We start from the raw sequence: 18,708 nt of genomic DNA on the forward strand, positions 1-18,708 counted from the left end.
TGACGCACAGAAAGCAAACATTGAATTGGATGAAATTGCGGCTCCGAGTCCCGGTCACCTTGATAAAAGTGCTGTGGTGGGAGCACCACAATCTGAAATTTAGGGGTGATCTTCTGATCCTTCAAGTAGGCTTTATCTTGGATAAACACAGCCTTCAGTTGCAGGGTCTTAAATGCTCACAGTTGGCTGGGGGGTGACTCTGGAACCCTTGAGCTCATCCCCCCCTGCCTGCCATATTCATAACTAATCTGTAGTCTCCTCCCCGGGCTGCAGGCACTTGGGGAGTTGTTGAGTGTCAGAGTTTATTTGTCCTGGTTTGATTAGCACAGACCTGGCAGGGTGTATTTTCTTTTTAATGGCTCCTTGCTGTGACAGTGAGGTTTTGGGAGGAGGAGGAGGAGAGGGGGGAGCCTGGCGTCATGTTTCCCCAGGCAAACACAGCAAAATGAAGGACTGATGTGCTGGGAGGGAGGGAGGTGGTTGGCTCCAGAGTCTTCATTATATTTCGTATGGATATATGAGCCTGCCCCTAAATGGGACTGCTGAGGGGGAGAAGCGAGTGGGGCTGTTAGGACAAAATATGGATGCCGTTTTATTATTCCTGTGGACTTTATTTTGAGGAAAGAAAGGATGCCTGACGTGTTTCTAGCCCATCACTGTTAAATGCCAGCTGCTGAAAGCCTACCTCAACACAAACAAGGATCCAGGGAGGAATGCACTGCTGGCCACCTACTGCTGCTCCTGGCCCTTGTGGGGAGCCAGTGCCAGAAGTGTATTTGGGGAGCGCCTGGGATGCCCCATGCTGGGGCAGTTCTCCCACTCTCCCCCCCTTTCCTCCCTAATTCACCCACAAGGAGGGCTGCGTTTGAGCCCCTTTACCTCTGGCGGGGAGAGGCAGTGTTGGAGGGACACCTCCAGGTGCGGAGGTTTGGAGAGGGGGAGCCTGGATTAACCCCTGCTGTGCATCCCCTTCACCCGGCGTGCCCTGCCCGGCCCCCCGGCCCGCCGCCCCCGCCTCCGCAGCAGCCGCCTTTGTGCCTCCCGCATCCTGCCAGGCAGGTGTCAGAGCCCTGAATGCGGGCAAAGGCCCCGCTGATGGATACCACAGATGGAGCGTGGAAATCGGCCCAATAGGCCTCAGCCACAGGCCATTTCTTAGGACCCAACAAAAGCCTCCAAATAAGTCAACAAAAATCCCAAAGATCACAAAGAGAAAGTGTCATTTGTCATTTGCTGTGGGTTTGTGTGGGGGTGGTGCCCCGCTGCACTCCCCTCGCCTGCACCCGAGCAAACACGGGGAAGTCACTCGCCTGCTTCAGCCTGGAAGGCTGCGGGAATCAGACGGACGTCGGCTGCCAACCCAGTGAGCCCCAAAACTGGGGCTGTCACAGTGAGCCCCACAGCCAGCAGAACAAACACCCTAGTGAACCCCAAAGCTGGGGCTGCTCAAGCTGCAGACTTAAGTGAGCTGCGGCACAAGGGATGAAGCCTTGTGAGATTGATCTTGCTTAAATAAAGAAACGGGGAGGTGGATGTGGGGAAGGTAGCTAGCAAATAAACGGCTACCAGAACCCTCCCTGCCCTTTGCTATTTTTTTAAATAGGTATTATTTTAGTGATCTCCATGGCTAGACAGAATTTGTCCTGGGCAGACCCCAGGCAGTTACACTCAGAGGAAGAGGTTGTGTAATATTTTTTTTAAAATGTCGGAGGAGTGCCAGAGAAGTTGTGCCTCCATGGGTCGCAGGGTGATAACCTCTCCGTGATAAACTCCCTGCCTGCCTCTGTCAGGTGCGCTGTGCTGCAGTGCTAATGTATGGGCTTTAAATGGTTGTCATGTTATTGTTATTTAATTATTCAAATGAAATGTCTTGCTGAGAGGAAGAACAGCCCACAGAATGACCTCTTGTGTGTTATTTTGTTGTTCGTTTTTTGCCCCCGATGTGTCTATTTACAGTGTTTGGAAAAGGGATGGTTGCAGAACTCCAGGTGACTGAATGCCTATGACACTGGGCCCAGGGGTTCTGCATTTTGTGGTGATAATCGGCATGCAGCATTTCCTTAGGCCACCAAATAGGTCACGAGGGGTTAAGGGACAAATAATTTCTCTTTAATTCCTTAATTCCTTCTTTAATTAAACTTCATGGCTCAGCTCCTGGTAGTGCCTTTGGCTGCCTCTCCTACTTTGAGCTGTGCAGTAAGGGATGTTCCAGTGATCCCAAGAAGTATGGTTGAGGAATCTCTCAGGGAAGTCTCCTTCTTTTTCCTATTTATAACTTGAGGGGTTGGAGACTTAAGATCATTAGGACATCTGTAAAGCTTACTGTTATGTATATTACGTGCCTATAGTGATGATGGAGGTAGAAGTGACCCACCTAAAATCTGACTACCTTCATCTGTGCTAAATAATATCTTTGTACATCATGGAAGTGAGTGGACCTATTAGTGAGATACTGTTTAGCAAAAGGGCAATGCACTATGACTACTGAGCAAATATAAGATTAAATACTGATTTTTTAAAGACTGAGGTGTATCCAATTTATGTGTTTAGCCAATATTCTGATTGGCTTCTCATCTATATAAAAATCTAGTAATGGTATTTTCACAGGAAAAAATAAGAATAAAAGCTTCCTTGAAGCAAATAATGTTTAAGAATATTTTGTAAGAAATAAAACCAGTACAGTTTGTAGTACAGACATGTAACTATCCTTTGAGATTACATTTGTTTGATTTTAATATCACAGAGAAGATAAGACAAAGGAAGCCAATGTTTTCAATAAAGCTGCACGTAGCAGCCAAACCTGCCAAAGGATAATGCCAATGAAAGCAGACAGATATGAAAGTCACTTCATTTGATATACCTTCTCTCCATACTTTAATTTTATTATTTTCTCTCTAAATGCTTGCCCTTGATCAGACATATTGTTCTGGACTGTTAGATACTCCAGGATTTTTTTAATTGGTTTACCTTTTTGCCTTTCACATACTGCTTAATGAAATGGAAATCTAAAACTAAAATGAAATGAGGGGTTTCAGTTCTGCATTCTTATTGCAGAAAACAATGAGGGTGCAAGGAAACATTCAAGATTTTTGCTAAGTCTTTATAAAACATTTTAAGAATGATCATGATATGCCTTCTGATAATTCCTATTCAGTTGGTGAGGGAATTCACTTCAGAAATTTATCAATAAATATCCCCTTTAAATTGCACAGTTTAAGCTGGCTTTTTACAGGCATATACACAGATGTTTGAAGAAGTTCTATACATACATATGGAATATGAAAGAGCATTGAATTTCGAGTTCTCGACATGTTGGTATTTGACTTTTTTTTTTTTTTAACTCAATTTGTACACAATCAAAGGCAACTTTTGTCAGACAAGTTGTCTCCAAAAGGGATGTTTCTGAGCTCTGTGTCAGATCTCACCACATCAGGTGTGGGCACAGTGCAGTGCTAGGCAGTGTGGCCCCGGTAGTATGGCTGGTGTGCTCTCTTCCTCTAGCCTAGATGGGCAGAAATAGCTGCTCTGCTTAAGGTGGGTGATTTGTATCTCAGAGTAACAATGGGAAACTATATTTTAGATACCCTAAGTTTCTTTTTGTTCTCGGATGGCAGCAGGAAGCCGTCCTGGAGGGTTGTAACTTGGCAGTTGCTGAGGAGGGCAGGTGTCACTTGGGACCCCAACTGAGAAGATTTGGAGTTTGTCATAAATTCAGACAACGTGTTATGTTCATTTTGGGATACTCTAGATTGCTTGTTTAATAAGGAATGAACTTGAACTGTTTGGGATAGGATGTCTGAGCTGATTCTCTTCTGTTCTAGAGAACAATATTCTTAAGAACGAGAACCATTTTGTCCAGTCTTACTTGGGGCAAACTTTCAATGCAAGTAAGATACTTTGGGAGTTGAGTGTTTGTTCAGTATACTGATGCAGACATCCACAGAAGTTTCTCCTTATGCTCTTTGTATGTTGGGTGTAAGATATTGATGCTGTCTGGAAAATGAAGACACTTTTCACATAAGAACCACTGGTTCAGCTGAAATATTTTTTGTGTGTTTTTGGTGTGTTTTTTTTTTTTTGTTATTGTTTTTCTGCATTTTTTTCCTTTATGTTTTTTGATAGACAGAAATTAATAAACTTTTCAGCCGAATTGTCTGAAAAAGCACTTTGTCTTTCTCATGCTGAAAGACTAAGTAAACAGATTATGTGTATTTATTAGTTCAAACAGCTTGAGTGAGATGGAAATGTAAGATAGCTAGAAATGAACATGGTAGGAGGTTTTAGCTGGAGCTTGAGAAACTTTTTACTTCCAAATAAATTACATTAAAAGGATTATATTAAATCAATGTCTATATCAATAATTTCTTTGGCATTATTGAAGTAGTAGCAGCAATGCTTGCATTTCCATTAAATAAGCAGTTTCAGCATCGCTGGGGAATGTCTGCCCTCTTTAGGTGGTTTCTCTTGAAGACTTGGGAATGCTGGTCTCCTGGATAGCAAGTGAAGACTTGCTTTGAAAGTCTACTCTTAGTTCATTACCATTTGCTGGAGAGAGTGAATGGGGTCAGGTACTGGAAGAGGCTTTGCAGCCTTCACAGTTATAGCCATGGGTTCAGCTATAGCTGGAATTCATTTGATTGCCAGGGGAAACAAGTAATGCTGCCAGGAGCTGCCTGGCTGTGTGTGTGACCTCATTATTTCCATGTCTATGAAATCCAGAAAGAGTTTCTGTATTGATTTCTCTATAAACTGCTGATTGCAAGAGTTGGTAGCCCCTTCCTGTGTCATGGACATGCTGTATGTGGGCTGTTTCTTCCTGGCTTTCCTCAAGTTCTGACTCAGGGCATGTGAGGAGTCTTTTGTCCAACACAGCCTCCACACAAGAGGATGTCATTGATTGCTCCAAAATTTTGCTCTCCTTTCTCCTCTACTAAAGTTAATTTTTGTCTTTTATTATTTTTTCTTTTTTGAGCACCAGCACCCCAGTCTGATGAAGGTTCTGACATCGATTCTGAACCAGATTTACCTTTGAAAAGAAAGCAGCGTCGCAGCAGGACGACCTTCACAGCAGAACAACTAGAAGAGCTGGAAAGAGCTTTTGAGAGGACACATTACCCTGATATTTACACTAGGGAAGAACTTGCACAAAGAGCCAAACTCACAGAGGCTCGTGTCCAGGTATGTATTGAAAAGCTGCCTAACAAAAGGAATTTCATTTTCTGTTAGCGTGTGAGTCCTTCTATAGTCTTATGTGATCCTACTCTGGAGTAGAAGGAAAACGTGAAGCAACATTGTTTACAGCCTTAGGGATTTTACATCTGTACATGGACAATGGTTTTACAACTCTTTGAGACAACTGCTTTGAAAAAAACTCTTGAGTGTTCCCCAGTAATTGTTCCATACCTACCATGGATATAATACTGAGTCTGTGGAGAAGAAGGTCTGATATCCCCGTTTGTTTGTTTTATGCATTTGACAGCACTCTGCATGTAATCAGGCCAGCTGTTGTGCCAGCTCATGGTTACTTAACTGATTTCATCTGTTGTTGTTTGGGTCTTTCAGGCATTAACAGAGGAGAGAAAAAGGTTTTTTTAAAGGACAATGTGTCTGAAAAGCCATGAAAGTGATCAAGGTTACTGGTGTAGTATTTACAGTTAACTTTTAGGTTAGATTTTGTAGTTGACTTGGTTTAAACCTTGTAATATCTTTTATCCCCACTGTTAGTTTAATTCAAAGGAAAATAAACCCTCAAATAACTGATAAATCTTCACAACTTCATGTAGATCTGGATTGTCTAAAACAAGCTAATGTACTGGAGCAGTAACATGGAGTTGATTTAAACTTAAAAAAAGGCATGAACCTGGATTTTTAGCTGTCTAAAAATGGGAAAATAGTAACCAGATAATTCTGGAACAAGCTGCACCTTGGAGTTCAATTTTAGATTAGAACTTATTCTGTTTCATGGCAAAGAAACACATCCTGTAAAATGTTTAATACCACAAGCAAAATCTTCTGCTGGTCTTTTACTATTTAACATCTAAGGGTCAGTGGGAAAACTACGCCCCCTTTAAATCAGACTGAATTGCAAGTGTAAATAAGCAAATATGTGATTGGGTGAAAAGCAAAATGTTGTAGCTTGTGATCTAACAAAGGAAGAGAAATGAGTGGTGACTTGTGATCTAACCGAGGATGCAGGTGAATTTGGTTTCTTTGGCAAAACTCTACTATGTTTTGACCTTTGAAACTCAGCTTGAGGCATTCAGACACTGCAAACTCAAATAAGAAATACAAATATCCCTCTGACTTTTTAAGACAAGCATGCCTGTTGCAGCACAGCTGTATTATTGAGCATCTGCCTTAAAAGGTCCAGACTTTTTCAGTTTTACCTGCTAAATGTTTTTGCAGAAGACTTCACACCACATTTCTTGTAAGTGTTTGTTTTGACTGTGGGAGAGAATCAGATGTGTGGATGAATTTGTCTGGAAGGCAAACTCAGTGGTGCAAGACTCTTTTCTTAACATGTTTACTAAGTGAAATGTTTGCAAAACAGCTTCATATATAGACTTGGACCAGGTAAGACCAAATCAAGCCCTGGGAATAATTTGTGCACAAACATAATAAAGATAACTCCCCTCACAAGTTCTGTTAGCAAGACGAATGGGATCTAGGATATGATGTTTTGGTCTACGTTAGCTTCAGTGGAAAAATATGATAAAATAAAAAAGACCTTGTTCATGTTTTTCTAAATCAATGACCCACAGCTAGAAGAAAAGCAGAACTCTCATTAACATAACAGCTGTCTTAATGTGGCTTTAACCCTGTGACTTTTTACATTCCTTATGGCTTCCTTGGTTCCCTTGAGATGCATCCTGTCTCACACCACTCGTATGATCTACAGCCTCACAAATTCCCCAGTACCTCTGACATGGATATTTTACCTAACCCAGCATGGAAGAAAGTTCCCAGTCAATCAATGATTAAAATACCAGAACAAAACCTTTCTGGATTAAAGATGAGCTGGGGTTGAAGTAACCAGCCTGTGGGCAGTTTTCTAGTGCACTCCATCTGTCTGGTACCCTTGAAGGCTGGCAGAGTGATTTAGAAGTGGATTAAGGGATACAGGATTTGCCTTATCAGCATTCAGCACCTCTCTATAGCCTCTTAAAATAGCCACGTATGATGGGCATGAAATAAAAGACGACCTGTGAAAAGAAAATAACCCTAAGACTGAGAGGGCTGGATAGACATACTGAAGTGGCATTCAAGCTTTCTTAGTCACACTTCTTTTTTGGTAACAGTATGACAGAGATCAGAGATACCAAATTTTATATGGATATAAACACAAAGATCTCTTTGACTGCTTCCCAATTAAACATCATCCAAAAGAGCTGGCTCTTTGCAGCCTGAATCCAACTGAGCTCAGAAGGTTTGTTTTTTTTTCTTTCCCTTTGGAGCTGGAAGGTCCAATTTTGTAGTTGATCACAACTGGACCAACCTTGCTATTCCCTCAGTTCCTCTGTGTAGTGCTCACATCTCATGTTTTGTTTTCTTTACCCTGCCTCCCCCGTGCTTCCCCTTTCCTTCTGTTCCCTGAGGCAGTCCATTACTCCTGTGAAAGGAAGAGTCTTAAGCCACTGAACCATCTATTTTCTCACTTTCCCACTGTTGAAGGTAACCAAATGCATGTTTCTAAACTGGTTGCTTGGAGGTGGGGAAAAAAGTTGCCTCTGGTCTGAGATCAAGCTTAGAACATGTCAGCCCCTAAGGGGAATTTTTTGAAAGCTGATCAAGCAACTGAAAACAGACTTTACACTGTCAATGTTACTTGTGTACCTAATCATGGGGACAGGAAAGGCTTCTGGCAAAAGAAGTGTTGCAACAAACTCCACATTGCAAGAGTCACGAGATGTGTAAGTAGAATTGTTACAAATATTTCAGCACTGAGTGTAATAAAGAGTTAAAATGCTCCCTACAATTCCTCTTGCAGCACCTTTCCACTCAAGAACTGCCGAATCCTTCTCCCCAGTGTTTGAACCTCGATGTGATGTGGAACCAGGACAATCTCTTGTGCACCTGGCTGCAGGTGCACTTTAGACAGAAGGAAGGGTGGAGTTCTTTGGTCTTGTGCATTTATCAGATACAATTCAGAAAGATAAGTAGAGCTCCAAAGGAGGAGCCTTCATTTAAAAGATAAAAAAATGTAGTAATACTCAGAATGTGAAGTTAAAGATTCGCATATTGTGAGTAAAAATTGCAACCTTACAGGGCTTTACTGGTCCAGTTCAAAACTTCATTAAAACCATCATTAAGTTGCAGTGTAGGCCCTTAAGGTCTGTGGCCTACTTTTAATGACAATCTGAAGGCAAGTTCTGAAAGTGAATTTTTCTCCAGTGTAGATAAAGATCAAAGGCTCTTTCTGAGCTGCAGAGCAGTGTGGTTATGGTTTCTGTAACAAATAGTGCATAAGGAATGAAGTGGGTAGCATCTTTTCTGTCCACCTTTTAATTCCCACATCTGGCTTGTTTTTAGACCTGGATGAACTGGGCAAACTTTGGCAGCAGCTTGGAGCCTGTTTCACACTGATGGTGGGGGCTGTTTACTTCAATCTTTTGGTGAAGGATTTTTAAATAAGGTTCAGGTTTGTCCTGTGGCCGACCAGGAGCCTGCCTTGGCCAGCAGGGGCTGACCAGCCAGACAAATCTTTTGGGCTGTGGGTTGAAGGCAGGCCCCCCAAATTATCAGAAGTGTGATGCATGACACTTGTGTGTTGGCCCACTTTAAGGTGTGCCCCAACTGTATGGATCCTTTGGGGTGGGATGCCCTGCAGTGAGAAGCAGCTGGCACACGGCCTTCCTGTTTAACCCCAAAAGGCAATGGCAGAAATTTGTTTGGACTCTTCTTTTTGTCCATGAATAATGTTGAAAAAGCAGGGCAAGCCAGGAAGAATTCTGAAACATGACTATGCCCTATCCTGAAAATGTTCTTCTTAGCCAGATCCCAGTTTTAAATTGATTTGCTTGAAAACTTCCAAAAAGAAAAATGTTGTTTATCAACAGAGCATGTCTGAAAATTCAGGCAGATCTCTCCAGGCTGCTGGGATGGGATTGAATGTTCCCATGTCAAACTTGTATTCAGCTTGTCAGCTATTGTAAAAGCCTTATTATAGCCTCAACAAATAAGTCCCAAGAGCTCAGAAGTCTTGAGAAGCCAGAAGAAAAATTATTGGAAAAAAAATTTCAAGTGTTTTGCCTACATATTGCTTTCTTTGTTTCACTGTGCTAGAGGGAGGGAAAGAGACAGTTTATGGAGGAGGATAGTGGGGGGAAAGATGAGAGAAGAAGTTCTGACTCTTAAGCTAGCAGTAAGGTTTGAAATCTCCGAAGTCCAATCTCTCAGCTTTAATAGCCTCTTCTCAGTAGCAAACAGTGAAAAGTACTCACTGAGAAATCATGGGGGAGGGGGGATCTGTGCCAAAAAAAATCTTAACTTGCCCCCAGCTCCTCTTAAATGGTTTGAGCCTGTATGCTGAACTGCCCAGTCCTATGGGAAGATGGGGCAAGGGAATGTAGGATGGATTCAGAAACATTTAAGACCTTTTAACAGCTCTTTATGGTTATTCCTGATGTGGTTTATGGAGAATTTCTAGTGCCTTTTCTTGAGACTGATGCTCTTGCATCATATATGGGCTGAAGAAAGAAGAAGCTTTGTGTATCCTTGCAGTAGATAACCCTGTAATTGCAGATTCCGCCCTCCCCCATAAAGGGAAAATTTTTATGTGTAAATTAGCCAAGTAAATTCATATGCAGGCCCAGGAGGACATTTGTAAATATAAAGGAAAAGAAGGGATGTGATTTTGATTGTCTTTTTCTGGTCCCTGCTGCCTAAGGGCTCCAATTAGTGTCACTTTAATTTATAAATACACAGTTCAATTTGTTTATTACTGAATAATTTTCAGAACTATTCAGCTGCAATGTTTCAGAAGTATTTTTCTAGGACTGAGCCAAAGTCTTTTCAAAGAAACCTATAAGATCTGAGTACGCTGGATCGCACTGGGAGGTGGTTGGAAGTCCCTATTCCCTTTGGCACAGTCTACTGGCTTTTTGGTCTGTGTTTTAGTCTTGTTTTCTTTTTTTTTTTTCCCAATGTGTGTGGTGTGTTGGGTTTTGGATTTTTTTTTTTTGGGGGGGAGTGTTTGGTACGTTTTTCCTTCCTTCTCCACCCCCCCCCCATTATGTTTTAAAAGAACTCTGGTTTCCATCGCATTGATAACTCCCTGTATCCCAAGCATCATGACTTCCCATTACCATAAAGAGCAGTTCTCAGCAGGCAGAGAACCTTCAGCCTTGTGACGTTCCCACTGGTGGTCATGGCAGGTTGCTCCCAGCAGGTTTTGGTGCTGCTTTGAGATGCTGTGAGGAAACACAGCGTGTCTCTGTACACTGTGGACCTTATTCCTGTGAGGCTGGGGTTGTACAGACATCATAGTGAAGCTGATTTACCAATTAGTTGTGCTAAAAAGCAATTCTGCCTCTACTCTTCTTTCTATGGCTGGTCTCTGGCAGTGCTCTCCTTGGAGCTCATCTAATACCTTGGTGAGCCATGATGGACATTCACTCTACTGCGAAAAAAAAAAAGAAAAGGGGAGATAAAAACTTATTTCCTTTTTTTTTCTCTGCTCTTGTGTTCTTTGAGTGAACTTCCAGCCTGGTTAGGCAGGCATGTGGGCTGGTGTTAGCCCTCCACCCAGTGAGAGGGTGACGGTTCCTGCACACACCACTCTGTGGGTGTTGAAGTAAGCAAGGCATCAATAGGGGCTGAAGGACTGGACACTGTGGGTCTTTAGAAGTCACACTGCCATGTTTTCCTGTTAGTGGTTTCCTTCTTCAGCCTCCTCTCTTTGCAAGGCACCCCTGCTGCTTCTGGCACAGCCCACATTCTTTCCCTGGTGGAACACCCGCCAAGGACTCCCGCTTCCAGCATGGTCAGACTTTATTTTGAACATGTGAATTTTGTAGGAAGGGAGAGATGGGGAACAGTGGGGTGGGGGAGGCAGTTACCATGAAAAATATCATGTGGCAAAAGGGGAAAAACCCAACACCCCCCTCCCCATCTAAAATTAGAAGTGCCGTTAACAATACATCAGTCTTTTGACTTTGTGTCTTTCTGGCACTCATGCTTGCAATGGTCAGGACTGTGTATAACAAAATATCCACGGGTTTTCTGCAACATTCACATCTTGAATGTTTTGCCCTGTTGAATCAGAGATCTTTTTGCCTTAAAAGCACATAGAGCACTCTGTGTTTATGATCAGACTGTCGAAATGTCAAGGCTAATTACACTAGTGTGTTCCCAAGTGAATAAATGCGTCTTTTAAAGAATATCCTGTTGAGATCAACAAAATAAGATGTTGGCATGATCACTTGAAAACTACTTAAAGGAAAAATGATAATAAGAGTCAGGATCTAAATATTAGGAAATAGTGATGGGAGAAACCTATTAGTTCACCTTATCCATTCTACATTGGTGTAAAATACGTCTTTTTATGTTCTACTGCAGAGGAATTTCTTTTTTGGTCAGTCTAGTTCCAGGCATTTGAAAAACTGGAGCCTCCAGTACTGAAAGGGCTATTTTTTTTTCCTTTTGTTCTACGTTTCATCCTCTCCAGTTCTGTTTTTGAGATGTAAATTTTGGCCAGACTCTGGGGTACAATTTTGTTTCCAAATCATCTGGGTTATTTACATTCCAGCTTTGAAAGTGACATAGGAACTGTGGAGCCCAAGCCTCACTTAGATGAATGTAACTTGGCTTCTGTGTAGACTTAGGTTTTTGGATGCTTGGATCCCTCAGCCAAGTCATGTTTCCTCTGTCCATGTCTGCATTTGCACAGCACCAAGCGCAATATTCACCTCATCTAGAGCTCCTGCACGTTACACCAGCATGAGTAGATTGTGTTCCTTCAGACCCAGTACTGCTCGTGTAAGACCGCTGCGTTTTGAGCCTCAAAACTGCAGTAGCCTGCTTAGCCACTGCTTTTGCTTCCATGGGGGAATTCGGTGTGGTCCTGGTGATTTGATCATGCAGACCTGGAACTGGTCTGCCTGCCACTGAGATCCACACTGTTGCTGGTGAAGGCAACACACAAAATACATTAGTTTGTCAGGTGAAGTAGTTGTAGATAGTTTAGAGTTGGTTTTCTGTTATGGTCACTGCAGGGTGTCACTTTATCACAGAATGACACTTGTGATCTTCTCCAGGGGCTGCACTGTACTCTGAGCATCCCTGAATCCAGGTGATGGTTGTGTCCCTCTCAGAAGGGAGGCTGTAGGAGAGCAGAAACATCCTATGGGGAGCTGCTAGATTTGAAAAGGCCACTCACTAGATGAGGATTTCTTCATGTTGGTGGAAGTTGAAATCTGCTGCACATAAGCGGGCACTGTGTTTAAATCACATTGGAAATGTACAAACAAAAGAAAATATTTCCCCAGGTGTTTACAATATGTTTCTAAGTAAACACATTGGCTTGTGGTGACTAGATTTATTTTTAAGTCTTGGCTTGATATTAGCAAATTTTTCAAGATTTCTTTAATTAGTGATAGTAGTACACAAGGATTTTTCATGTGAGGATTTAAAAAATAAAAAAAGTCTGGACTCTTGAAAATGAATCAAGGCTGTAGTCCAAGTGAAATACTATGATAAAAAAAAATTCTGTTAACATAGCGTATGTTTATGCTATGCTAACATAGGTTCTGAATAAAGCTTGGGATCTGACTAATTCCCATAAAATTTACAAAAAATGTTAATAAAATATTTAGACTTGAGTTATTTAGGTTTGAATTGTTTAATTTTGAGTAACTTGTTCTTGATTCAATTTTTTGTTTGTTTTTATTTTCTTATGTGCCTCTACCATCCTGTAGTGGTGAGCGTATGTGATATTAGTGGCAATAAGACTTGCTCTGCAGTGGAGTGACAGTGTTTGGAGCTGTGACAGTGCCAGTGGCATGTGACATGGGTGCCAGTCAATTCATGTAGCCTGGTTTGTCCCACTTATATTAATGGGGCTCCAGGTGGCAACAAAGCTGTGCACCAGGATATTCATTGTGTGGCTGCTGCAGACCTTTTCATACCATTGAGTGTGTCCCTTTCAGGGATGTCTAATACATAGCTGCAGTTCTGGAAAAAATGCAAGTCTATAAAATGAGCCAAAATCTGTCTGTAATTAAAAGCACAAAATCTGGCATTAGTGCAAATTGCTCTCTACTGAATTAACATTTGGGATCTGACTCATTTTAATAAAGATCTGGATCTTGAAGGAAAATGCTTATCTGTAGAGGAAACAAAATCTTGTTACTTCATTTTTCTTGGTGAAATCCATTCATGTAATGTAGTTCAGTCAGTGTTCTCAAAGTGTTTGGAGATCATCAGATAACCTTCTTGACCTGAAGAAGGGAGAGTGTTAAGAAAAAAGCTGCACTTAATGACCTGGGTAGGCTAATTACAACGTGCATTTGCTGTTCCCTCCTTACTCTTTGACCTCCATTATCTTTCCTAAGTGTTCTTTGGCTCTTTAGCAAATCCTCTTTCTTGCTCTCCAGTGTGTATTGTCCTCTTTTCCTTCTCTGTATGGTTGTTTTCAGAAGATATTGCTGCAGGAGTGTGAGACTCATGTGCTTTGGGGGACAAAGGCAGGTGGAAGCAGTCTGTGAGGAGTAAATAAGAAATTTAGACTTACATGTCAGTGAAGGAAGTAAAGGGTAAGAAGAAAACTGAAAAAGGATATAGATGTCTATAGGATGAGAAATAAAAAAATATTGCTGAATCTAGACACACTCTCAACTACTGCTCATCACAGGTTTCACATCTCCACCCTGACTTGTCTCTGCCAGCTGCTTTCAGAAATGGCTCATGTGGAGGCAGAGGGGAGTTAGTATGTACGGCAAAAAAACAAGAGAGGGATTTGTGAGGTAGAACAGAGGCTCAGTCTATCCCTCTGTCCTAAATCTTAAACCAGAGTGGGAGTGTATAATTGAGGAGTAGTTGTGGCCAAAGGAGAAGGCAGCTGTATGAGCCGAGCATCTCGTTCTGAAAAGAGTATGAAGCCAAAACAAACTACGTGGTGACAGATGGCCTACGTCAGAAACCAGATGGCCCAGTGAGTCCCACCACTCCTGTTATGAAACAGAAAGCAGAGAAGCCCACGGTGTAGTTCAAACTGTTGTTATGCTCTTACGTGAGGGCCCACTCATGGTTTGTAAATGATGCTACACCTAGAATTCCAGTCTGTGATGGTTGATTCATGAGCCAGCATGGGCTGCTTGCAGGAAAGGTGACAGATCTGAGCCCCAGCTTTTACAAATACATCAGTATGTTGCTCGTCAGCTCACTTGCCTCAGTGGCTTTCAGGCCAGGCTGCCTTACAGGCTGTGCAGAGCTACCTTGTGAGGTGCTAACACTCAGTTAAGGTCTTATCTAATCGATAGTATCCATGGATGATCATTGCAGCTGCTTCAGGGATTATGAGCAACTGTCTGCTCGTTTACAAATGTGTATAGTTTCTGTTATCTTAAACAACCTTTCTTTTCTGTGGTCATCCAACTCATGGACCTGAGCTCTGTAATTAAGAAGTTACTCTAAAACTGCAGCAGGGCAATGTGCCTGCAGGCTGGTCCAGGCACCCCTGCAGTGACTCATTGCCCTTCCAACTTGTGGCAGTTTAATCGCTGTAGTATCAGTATTAACCTATGTGATTTGCAGATCTGTTATTATGTCTATGTTTGTGAAGTCTCATGTGTGCAAGTCTTGCCTCTTCCTTTCTTGGAGGGAATAAGAGCCATCCAAGACTTGGAAAACTTAAAACGAACTGAGAATGGCATGAAGAAAAGCAGATTTATAGTTAAAATGTTGCACTAATCCAAACCCCATCTGGTTGGTATGCTGTCCTGGGAACAGATTTCAAAGTGGTTCTGAAATGCTAATCTAGTGCTGAAGTTCTGACTTACTGTTGTGAGTTTATTAAGAGATGTTTTGTACATATGTGAATACATGAAAACTTGCTGGGAGGGATTTGTGTGTTTTGTACATGGGGCTTGTATTTTTCTAATTAAAAGCTTAAAGTTCTGTTGGCCATTAGGACAGTACAGTATCCCAGTATATAAGTACATGCACCTTCTAACAGTGTATTAAGTGCTGCCACTAACTTGTCAGCAAATTAAAGACGATACAGACTTAATAGCTTTGGCTGGCACTTAGATTAAATGGAGAGATATTTCCCCTTTCTTATTAAATGTGGCACAGTAATGATAGTGATTGATGGCTATTAAAAGCACTAAAGCTTGAAAGAGCAGTCAGCTTTCTTCTCAGGAGAGGAAACTAGGGATCAGAATTCCCATGTCCTGTCTGTCGAACCATGGAAGTGTGTGCCAAGGGCACCTTTCTTGTCTAGAAGCACTGAGCCTGGTGTGCACCTTGTGTATCTCTTGTCTCAGACACTGAATGCATTTGAAATACAATGCCATTATTTCTGATGCAGCTGAATTAAAAGTACAAAAATCAAATGTTCGTATTTAAAACATTTGCAGGTCTGGTTTAGTAACCGTCGTGCCAGATGGAGGAAACAGGCAGGAGCCAATCAACTGATGGCTTTCAACCACCTGATCCCTGGGGGATTTCCACCCAGTGCCATGCCAACTTTGCCAACGTACCAGCTCTCTGAGCCCTCCTACCAACCCACCTCCATACCGCAAGGTACAGTAGCCAACAGGTACTTGGTTAAAATAGTGTTACTGGGGGGTTTACCGTGTTGATCCATTGTAGAAATATTTTCTAATGTGTCGGCTAATTCAGGGTCTGACTCAGGGAGAACCTTGCAAGCCTGCTGATTTTAAGCATGTAAGAACTTGTGTTTGTTTTGCTGCAAGAAAGGGCTGGTTCTACATGAAGGGTGCTAGCTAGAGAAATAATCACCTCCTGTGTGGTAGGTGTGCAGCTTTGGTAAAGAGATGTACACACACCCCTGCCCTTCTACTGCATTGGCCTCCTCTGCTGCCCAGAGTGGTGCAGAAGGAGGCAGGTGCACTCCAGCTTTTTTGAGGCCTTCAACAGTGGTGCACTGGAAACTTCTGAATATTTATCTGATGGTGGAAAAACCAGCTATTCAGACCATTTTGTTTCACATCAGACAATAGCAAGTCTCAGTATGGTCAAAATTTTTCTTTTTGTTATCAGAAATTCTGTGAACTCTGGTGGATTTGAGGGGTGAGGGAACAGAGCCTCAAACCTAGACTGTGTTAGATTTTAGTATTAAAGAAAAACCTTACTGGTGAGATTTTATAAAATATGTTACCATGTTTCCTCCTTGAGATTTGGATGCTAATTGTTGATGGATATTCTAGTTAAGGGTATTTTTCTAAGCCCAGGGCTTCTCCCATCCATTGCTAGGCTTGCTACAAACCACGGCAGAATTTCTGTGCTGTGACCAGGAGGGGAAAACCTGTTACCAGTCTTCTAAGCAAATAAATATTTTCCTTTATTTATATATATATATATATATGTATGTATATATATATATATAGTATTGCTGACCAATATGTGCCCACTAAGGATGTCCCCCAAGGTCTGAAAACTGCATGTGTCTGTTGTTACGATGTTTACAGTTCAAGAATTTTTGTGTGATCTTACAAGCCAGTTAGGTATCTAGCAATATTAAAGATTTACCTTTCTACTTAACCAGTATTTAGATGCAGGTTCTGATGCAATTCTGTTAAATTGAGCTTCACATAATGAACTTGTTAGGCCAGAAATAAAGGAGTGAAACATATCAACATGCTTCTTTTGCTTCTAGCCGTGTCTGATCCAAGCAGTACCGTCCATAGACCTCAGCCTCTCCCTCCAAGCACTGTACACCAAAGCAGCCTCCCTTCGAATCCAGAGAGCAGCTCTGCCTATTGCCTACCCAGCACCAGGCATGGATTTTCCAGCTATACAGACAGCTTTGTGCCTCCGTCCGGGCCCTCAAATCCCATGAACCCTGCCATTGGCAATGGCCTCTCACCTCAGGTCAGTCCTGTGTTTTCAGACAGAGGATTTGCTGTATACCAGAACCAAAGAGTCTATTCCCTCAGGCCACAGTATAATGAATTGCCAAATTTAAACCATAATGTATTCTTTATATAAGCCACATGATTTCAGTTTGCTAGTTTCCTTCTTCTTTTTTTTTTTTTTAAATTTTTTTCCTCCTACTGGCTGAATCAAGAGTCATAGTTTATATTTAATTTCAACTGATTTATAATGGAATCATGTAGACTTCACTTTTGCATTCAATTGTCAACCATTTGTAATGTATTGTTCTTCTCCTGAAGATAGATCTTGTAGCTTTTCTGTGAATAAAATATCACTTTAAGATACCCTCATCAAGATTTTACTGACTGGACCAGGAAAATTACAGGCAAGTTGTACGAGGAGAGTTCCAAGGACTGAGCAGTGTGCATTGAGATGAGCTATGATCAAGTTATAAATACATAAATTAGGAGTATTACTACTCTTTGGCAACATATAAATTCATGAATACCATAATTGTTTTTCTAATTTGCTCGAGCTCTTTTAAGGAAATCATGTTAATAAATTGCCTTGATAATTGAGTGTCAAAAGGTTGGTTAAATTTTTCTACACATGGCATCTGTCTGAAGCCGACATTATTAGTTAAAGTTTAAATAGATGGTAGTTTATTTTATTAGCTAGAGCTTTGCCCAGGTGCTTGGAAAGAGATGTCCACTAAATTCTGAAGAGTCACAAAGAGGATGCAATCTATAATTACAATCAGGAATCTCTTCAGGACTGAAAGTGAGAGTTTTAACAGCTTTATCTGCTTTCTACCCTTTTTTCCTCTCAGTGGTTAGAAAAACAGAGAGAAGCTCAGAATGACACAAATGAAAAGTGAAAAGACAATTATACTCAATTACACACTAATCACTGACTATCACCACTGCCTAAGCAGGGAGAGGGCATTCTAATAGGCAGAAAATGAGATTTTAATGGCACAAAGGGTGGCCAAAATAACGACTCGTATATCTTTGCCTCCTTCGTTCTCTTCAACTTGTGGTTTGCATCTCGGGAGTACAGTTCCTGGTTCCTGTGCAACGGTGATAACTCTGTGCAGCTGAAAAGTTCAAAGGCACTGGAGTTGAAAAGAATGAATAACAAAGGCAATGAAATAAACATTTTTGCCCAAAGGCAAAAGTTCATAAACCCTTTTTTGTAACGGTAAATGTAATTAAGATTCACAGATTCCTATAGCATAGAGTGGGGTACAAAACTTTATGGCTTGAAACCTCAGGAAAAAAATACCAACAGAAAACCAAACGGATGTACTTCCAACAAGACTTGAATAGATTTCCTTTGAAAGAATTCTGATTTCTAAATGCAATCTCCAACAAAATACATGACATTATATTAGTTGCTTTATTTATTTATTTATTTATTTATTTATTTTTAGTGACTAATTTCATAGTGTGCAAGGCTTCTACGTTTTTGACATAATTATCTATCTGGGATTCTATGTTAATCCATCAAAAGTGTTTGTTAGTGTCAGTTTAAATGTATGTTGTTTCTGGCTATGGAAAACGTGATCTTTTATTTTTCCTTTCACAAAGCTTTTATTGTCTGTGACCCAGGAGGAGAGCACAACAGTAAAGAAATCTTGTGATGACTGGGCAG

General features: G+C 41.4%; 1 protein-coding gene across 7 annotated transcripts in view; it reads left to right on the top strand.

Annotated features, from left to right (window-relative positions):
* The window catches only part of PAX3 (paired box 3), a 75,380-nt gene that overhangs the window by 45,464 nt on the left and 11,208 nt on the right, over positions 1–18,708 (top strand). For 4 of the 7 annotated variants that reach the window (XM_027686186.1, XM_027686188.1, XM_027686183.1 and 1 more), the window contains exons 5-7: positions 4,973–5,178; positions 15,576–15,741; positions 16,838–17,052. In XM_027686186.1, coding sequence (XP_027541987.1) covers positions 4,973–5,178; positions 15,576–15,741; positions 16,838–17,052 — 587 coding nt within the window. The remainder of the gene's footprint in view (positions 1–4,972; positions 5,179–15,575; positions 15,742–16,837; positions 17,053–18,708) is intronic. The other 3 variants (XM_027686189.1, XM_027686190.1, XM_027686185.1) reach the window with 1 other exon arrangement.

This window comes from Neopelma chrysocephalum, unplaced genomic scaffold (genome assembly GCF_003984885.1).
Source record: "Neopelma chrysocephalum unplaced genomic scaffold, ASM398488v2 Primary Assembly neopelma1_70, whole genome shotgun sequence".
In the NCBI taxonomy this organism is placed as follows: Eukaryota; Metazoa; Chordata; class Aves; order Passeriformes; family Pipridae; genus Neopelma; species Neopelma chrysocephalum.